The sequence below is a fragment of the Falco biarmicus genome, chromosome 4 (assembly GCF_023638135.1).
Source record: "Falco biarmicus isolate bFalBia1 chromosome 4, bFalBia1.pri, whole genome shotgun sequence".
Lineage (NCBI taxonomy): Eukaryota > Metazoa > Chordata > Aves > Falconiformes > Falconidae > Falco > Falco biarmicus.
In genome coordinates this window covers 23,208,323-23,215,881 of record NC_079291.1, presented here as the reverse complement: position 1 = coordinate 23,215,881, position 7,559 = coordinate 23,208,323, and the positions used below count along the sequence as shown (strand labels likewise).

The window sequence follows — 7,559 nt, the reverse complement described above, 5'->3', positions numbered from 1 at the left end:
AGGGTTACGGCCATCGGGAAAGGCTGCGTGGTGTTGGGTGAGCTTGGCAGAAGCTGATTTATAAGAGGGGTTGAGCAGCGGGGCACAAAGCTTCCTGTGTTGCTTCCTCGAGTACCGATCTTCTTTTGGATAGAAGGAGAAAGTCCACAGTGCCTGTGGGGCTGAGTGGGACAGTTGGTGTCTGCAGGGCTTGGGGGTGTTGAAGATGATGTTTGTAAGAGCTGCAGCCTTGGGCTGTGCTGACAGGAGCTTGGCGCTAGGCACCGTGAAGGCGCTAGGACAGGCCAACCCCACCAAGGCCTTGTGCTGTGAGAGAGAGGACACAGGCATCAGGGAAGGAGAGACTCCCACGACATTGCATGGGAGGATGTGTCAGAGAGGTTGGTCCCCAGCTGCAGGCCTGTCGCCCCTCCACCCTGGCAAGGCAGAAGCTGCTGAGTGCAGGAGCAACAGGTGCCACTGCTGGAGGAGGCAGGAGCACAGCACAGGCATTTCAGGCATGCTAAGAACAAGAATTCTCTCCTCCCTTTCTCGTTCTGGGTTCCCCTGGCAGAGTCGTTTCTGGCAGCTCTGCTCTCTCAGAGCTCCCGGTGGGGATGCGGGCGGGAAACAAGGGAAACAAGGGAAAGGGAAAAACTCCTGTCCTTGGAAGAACAGCACCACACACCAGGGCAGCCCGGGGTCACCCATAGAAAGCAGTCCTGTGCAGAGAACAAACTAGGCTTCTGGTAGACACCAAGCTGGCCATGAGCCAGTACTGTGCCCCTGCGCCAAGGAGTTCCAAGGGAATCCTCGGCCGCCTCAGACAAAGCATTGCCAAGAGGCCAAGAGAGGCGATTGCTCCCCTTTTCTCAGCACTGCTGGGCAACAGCTGGAGCGGCATCTTCTCGCACACCTTCTCTATGACCCAAGTGGGCTGCAGAGGCAGCAGAAGGCAGGCTCTGAGGCTGCTCCCCGGCACCCGCAGGGCAGCGGGGGCTGCCGCTTCCAGCCCCGGAGCGGGGAGGCAGCTCCGGAAGCTGCTCCATCTCCCGGGCCGAGGCCCCGCTGCTGCCCCAGGCTGCGGCGAGCCCCCGAGCGGCGCCGGCGCCGGGCTCAGCCCCGGGGCGGAGCTGGCGGCGGCGCGGAGCAGAGGAGGCGGCGGAGAGGAGGCGCCGCGGCCGCCGCCCAGAGCCGGGGCTGGCGCGGGGCAGCGAGGCGCGGGCGGCGGAGCGGCGGCATGCGGCGGGGCCGGGGCGCAGGGCTGGCGGGGCTGGCCGCGCTGCTGCTGGGTGCGCGGGGCTGGCGGCGGGGGGCGGGCCGGGGCTCGGCCTGCGGGGGCCCCCGCGGGGCTGCCGTCCCCTCGGGCTTCTGCACGGAGCCCTGCCGCCGCGCCGGGCTCGCGTCCCTCCCTCCCTCTGCTGCCATCCCGCCTTCCCTGCGGAAACTCGCCGTGCTCTCGCTGTCCAGCCCTGCCCGCTGCCTCCTTCCCTCCGCCTTCTGCCGCGGAGCGCCTGCAGCCGCTCCTTCCCCGCTGCTGCTTCCCCTCGGGCTCCTTCCCCGCTGCTGCTTCCCCGCTGCTGCTTCCCCTCGGGCTCCTTCCCTTTGTCCCTGTTTTTCTCCAGTGACTCCACCTGTCACTCTCGCGTTCGTATGTCTGCCAGCCGTTAACGGACACCTCCGTTAATGCACCTGTAGACATCCTCTGGAAACACTTCTCCCCCCGCCATGCCCGAACGTTCCTGGCTGGGATTTGCCATGGCGAACGGCAGGCGGGGCAGGGCACAAAGCAGGTTTTGAGGATTCCCCCTTCTTTTTCTCCTCGGCAGTGGCTGTGGGCAGAGCCCAGGTGCAGCAGGAGCCGTCGGCAGAGACCACCGAGGACACCGGCATCGCCATCAGCTGCTCACACCCCAGCATAGGGACAGGAGACTTCATACAGTGGTACCGCCAGCTCCCGGGCCGAAGCCCCGCATTCATCACGAGCGGTCACAAAGGGTCCAGAGAGGTGCAGGACCCTCCGGGGCGGATGTCGGTGGCGGCAGACCGCCGGTCCAGCGCCCTGTGGCTCGCCCGGCCCCGGCGCAGGGACGCGGCGGTGTATTACTGCGCCGTGGGAGACACGGGGCTCGGAGCCGGGGCTGCGGCCGGGCACGAACCTCGGCGGCCGGGGCCGGGCGTGTGTGTCGGGGGCGGGGGGACAGCCCCGGCCGGGCCCGCCAGGGGGCGCTGCCGCCTCGGCCCGCCCGGCCGCGGGCGCTTCCCGCCACCGCCTGCGGCACCGGCATCGGGTCCGTTGAGTCTCTGCCTCTCCCGCATAGCCTTGATCCTTCCTTTTCCTTGTCTCTGCTACTTCCCCTAAACCTCTCATGTCTTGCAGAATCCCCAAATATTTTTTTTTACTGCATCCATAAGGAGTCTGCTCCTCATGGAGGCAGGATCACTTCTGAGTTTATAAGATGATCACCTAACCCTTGTAGGAGATGTTATCCCCAGAGCAGAAGTCATAATACCCTCAGGGTTGGTGAGAATATTTTGGTAAACAGGTTGTGCTGAATGTCTTCCTGCCGGAGAGTAGCAGTGGGAAAAGGGAGTCACACTCCTGCCCAACAGAAAACGGCTGGTGGCTGCATTTCGAGGATGTGCATTTCTGGGATCAGTTTTGTCCCTCTGTGCACTCATCTCTTCTTACACAAAGTCGGTTTTGGAAAGCAATGACTGGCCTTGGAGGTGGGAGTCTGTGGGGAAAGCTGAAAAAAGCAACTACGGTAGCAGGCCAACAGGGTCTAATTACTGGAGTGAGTCAGCTCATCAGGCCATGACAGTGGCTGTTTATATGGTGCCTTCCGAGGTGACAAAGTAAGCTCATTCTCTGCTCCCGGAGGAAAATATGTTTATGGAATATCTTTACTGGAAGGCATATGAGAAGCCTGAGAAGCCCCATTGCCACCTGAATGGGGTAGGAATAATAGGATTTGGATGTCACCCTGGGGTAGAATTCAGGTCTGTGTTCATGCTCAGCTGTACACACAAACGTCTGTTAGGGTGTATTCAGGATCTTGGAAGAAATGCAGGACATCTTGGAAGGCAAACTGTAAATATGTTGTGATATGGTGATGCTAACTAACTCTCTCCAGACTGACATTTCACATGACCTGAGTGCATTTTTACACCCACGTTACATTTGGAACTGATTGCTTATTTGGCCAATCTTCCTATTTTTCTTCATGTTTGGAACATCTCAGGCTTCCTGGAAAGTGAGTGCTGTGGCTTAGCACTGCTGCAGGTGTTGCAGGGCGACACTTTAAGAACTGAGCTCAACATGATGTTTGCCCCCAGAGCCTTGGCTCAAAAGATCCAGTTTTCTCAGGAGACAGAAGCCTTTCAGCATCCTGAGGGACAAGCATGCCTGAGCATTTTCATCAGAGGCCACTGTAAGGGCATGTGGAAGGTGGGAGGGGCTGATTCACTAAAGCTGTCTAATCAAGTCCCTTTTCCTTTCAAAGGGAAGAACAGGTAAAAGGGAAAGTGATAAAGCACACAGTGACACAGGTCTCTAAGGGAGTGATAAGGGAGACAAAGGGGGAGACCAGAGCTCTTCAGCTGCTGATTGATGGGCCATTAGGAAAGTAAGGGTGTGGGTTTGAAGTGCATCAGTCTGAGCTTTATAAGTGACAAGTGACAGGAGGAACATCATTATGGATGTTTGAGGGTTCCTGGGGGACTAGGGAACAATTATTGAGGAGTACTTAGGGGAGGGATCAAAGGCGGGGGGGTGGGGGGGAAGGGGGACTGCGAAGGAACAAGGGGAGGCAACAGAGGGGAGGAAGGAAAAAAGGAGGCACCTGCACATAAGCAAAGGCTGGTGAATGCACTTGATGGCATGAGCCCTGTGCTTGATCACCACAGTCCCCTCTGCCTTCTCAGAAAATCATTTCTTAACCATCCTTCTGTGTATCTTCCCTCCCTTTCCTATGTGCGAGTGCTGCAAGATCTGTGTGCCAGCAACTGGAGAGACTGTTGTGAAAGAGATCTGAGTGCCAGTAACTGGGCAACCAACTAATAACTATAGGAATTTCAGGCCTGGGTGCCAGCAACTGGATGGGCTGGAGTGTATGCTGCAAGGTCGAAGTGCCAGCAACTGAGGAAGGGGTCACTGGTTACAGGACCTGTCAGTCTCTGTGCCAGATGCTGGAGGGGCTGGAGTGTAAGCAAACTCTGGGTACAAGCAACTGGAAAAGGAAGAATGTGGCAAAGGGGTCATATATCTTGCTGTCAGCAACTGGAGGGACTATGATGCATGTATAACGATTGACAAGTCTAAGAACTTAGTGAATTGAACCTGATGTGCATGGGAGTGTATGTGGAATTTTTTGGCATATTTCAAGCTGGTCTAGGTCAGTTGAGTGGGAGGAAAATCTCTATCTGAAGTCTGACACAGAGGTGGGTAAGGGAGCCCAGGGCCCACTCGTGAGCATTAAGCAGGCTGATATCATCAGCCCATGGTAGTGTTTCAGGGTCCAAGAGTGTGGGGGTGATTGTGAGAGGAATGGGTGAATTCACACAACTGTTTGCTAGTGAACATCAGACTGGCCTGGCTAGAGAGGAGGAGATCCAAGTACCAGGTAAGAGAGCCCAGGCTCCAGGCAGGGCTATTAGATGGGCTGAGGGCTCATGCTGATTTTTGAGGGATTCGGAATTGCGAGTGTGCTTGTGATTGCTGAGGGTGAGGGTGTGCATATTTTGACTAGGGTACTGTATGCTACAGGCATACTGGAGACACTCAGGTGAGGAATCATTTAGGCGATGAAGAGTCTGGAGCGTGCCTCTTATGGTTATCCCAGCTGAGAGCACTGGGACTGTTCAGTACAAAGAAGAGACCTCTCGGGGCAAATCTCATCAATGTGTAAAGGTATCAGAAGCAAGGGTGTGAAGAAGGTGGAGCCAGGCTCTTCTCCATGGTGCCCAGTGACAGAACAAAAGGCATTTGGGACATTGTGACATAGGGGGCCTTGTCTAAACATCAGGAAACTATGTTTGGCAGTGAGGATGAGGAAGCATTGGCACAGGATGTCCAGAGAGGCTGTGGAGTCTCCATCCTTGGAGGCATTTATAAGCCATCTGGACATGGTCTAGGCAAGCCAGCTGTAGGTGAGCCTTCATGAGCAGGGGGAGGGACCAAGTAACCCCCAGAGGTGCCTTCTAAATTTAGCAATTATTTCTTTCATGTTTCTGTAACATGAGAGATGAGGAGAGGCTGAGAAAGATGAGCTTCTTCAGCCTTCAAATGAAAAGCTAAAGGGACATTTTTTTAAACTTCTAAAGCTTGACTGGAGCATGAAGAGGATGGAGTCTCTGGAGCCAAACTTGGAGGATGACCAGAGGAAGCCAGAGGGAGATAAACTCTTCTTGCACACAGTGATAGAAAGGCAGGCAATGGACACAGTCTAGAACAGGGAAAATTTGTACTGGAAGTTAGGAATTTATTTTGTTTTTACCCATGAGGTTGGAGCATGGCTGTACATGGATCCCAGTAAGAATGGTACTCCAGCTCCATAAGATGCCAGTTAAAATACTGTTAATTGGAGATAACACAAGAAGGAAAAGAGGGATAGCACAGGTAACCTTATGCCCCTTCAGATCCTGGCAAATCCTAGTTATAGATCACAAAATGGACCTCGACTCACAGTTTGTCACATGGTGCAAATCCTGCTCATTCTGAGATCCATTGACATTTTCAGATATTTCATGGGATTTTCTTAGAAATAGACAACTCTATTCATCACTTCTACTGTTAAGCAAATTAACATTTGTATGAATACATGGTGTTTCACTCCTAGATAAAGACAAGGACATGCTTATGGCAGCATTGCCAGGTGCCAAGTGATATATTCAGCACAGTACACATCTGTGCCTACTCAAGCCAGCTGCCATGAGGATCCCTAACATCTCCATGGACATTCATCTTCTGGATACTATGGGCCACTACAGGCAGGCAGGTGGATACACTGATTCCTGAAGTAGTTTTATTTAGCTAGAAGGAGAATGCTGATACTGCCTGGAGGGTTTGAAAGAGACAGAGTCTGCAGGACTCGGAGTGTCACTGCTCAGGTACCTGAGAGCTATATCCCAGAGGTGTGGGGGCAGATACTGTGATGAAGCCAGGTGCAGCCAAGCCAAAGTATTAGGGATGTTGAGAGAGGAGACACAAGCACCGAGAGACTCTCAGTGATGTGGTCCTGGGGTCAGCAAGGATCTTTGCAGGTTGAAAGCTTTGGCTTAATTTCTCTTCTCGGTAGAAATGCAGAATCCTCAACTTCATGTACATGTCTTATGTCTGCTGTGAAGCCTAGGAAAGCAGATCCATCTCAGGAGCCTGATAAAGGGTAAGCTTCAGCCTGCTATTACACCTGGGAAAGCCCATGTTGGCCTCAGAACACTCCACTTTTCTAGAAACTTCCTTTTACAGCATAAGGAGGTGGAGCACTTCCATAAGAATCTTATTATTGCCATTATCATTACCTGGATCATTATTCATCTGCTTATGGAGGTTTTCTGGAGCAACACCCATATGAGGCAACCAAAATGAACTGTGTTCTCTTTGCTGTAAGTCATTCTGGAGTTGATCTGGAAAGGGAATAGGGGTCTCCACCTGTCAACCCCCATCCCTTCACATGTTTTTTCAGCTCTGGGATGAAGGGCTAGTCCAGCCCCACCTCTCACAGTGCAGCACTCCAATGGGTGCCCTAAGCATTCCTTGGGTGTATGTGTGGGTGACCCACTGATCCCTCATCCTGTTCCTTGCTGACCCCTCCCCCCTTCTCTTGTTGAATAAGTTGTCCTCATCACCTCTGGGTTTGCAGCATCCAACAGCCTCACTGGAGGCAGGTTCCTCCATTAGACTATAGCTTACATCACCAGAGCAGGACACAGAGACAGAGGACACAGCAGGGTTCAGCTCCTGTTTCTGGAGACATGAGGAAGAGGTTGTGTTCCCAGGAAGCTGAGGAAAGAAATGGCAGAAACAGAAGAGACTTCTGTCCCCAAAGAAATAGTAACATCTCTAGAGAGGCAAGGACCCCAGCAGAGATGTGAAATGCCTGGCCTAACCCAGCAATCGGTGTGCAGAAAGGCAGCCAATTCCAGCTGGGGAGGTGAGGGCTCCACTGCAAGCTGACTGGGAACAGCCCCTTCCCACAACTGGCGCACCCAGAGCCGCCAGGGACCCTCATTGTGGAATGAGAGGAGTGCAGAGGAGAGCAGGTCCTCCAGATGCTAAGACACAGCCGTGCAGCAGCTTGTAGTTTTCTGACAAGTTCATTTTGAATGCAAAACATCCCAGCTAATGCTGTGGGCTGTGGTTTGGCTTCCTGAATTGCTGCCTTTTCATTTCCTGGGCACATTCCCCAGTTAAGGCAGCTTTTGCATGACAGGATGACAGGCCCAAGCAAAACATATCAGCATGGGCAGAGAACTCCACTCATATGCTGGAGTCATCAAATAACTGCCGCATACCAGTCCAAGACTAGAGCGAGGTTCTGCTTGTATTCTCAGGACTCAAAACAGAGTCAAGGAACTTT

General features: G+C 53.7%; 1 protein-coding gene across 4 annotated transcripts in view; it reads left to right on the top strand.

Annotated features, from left to right (window-relative positions):
• The first annotated feature begins 1,204 nt into the window (after positions 1–1,204).
• The window catches only part of LOC130149110 (T cell receptor alpha chain MC.7.G5-like), a 95,936-nt gene continuing 89,581 nt past the window's right edge, over positions 1,205–7,559 (top strand). For all 4 annotated transcript variants that reach the window (XM_056338413.1, XM_056338414.1, XM_056338415.1 and 1 more), the window contains exons 1-2: positions 1,205–1,271; positions 1,809–2,092. In XM_056338413.1, coding sequence (XP_056194388.1) covers positions 1,220–1,271; positions 1,809–2,092 — 336 coding nt within the window. In that variant the 5' untranslated portion in view covers positions 1,205–1,219. The remainder of the gene's footprint in view (positions 1,272–1,808; positions 2,093–7,559) is intronic.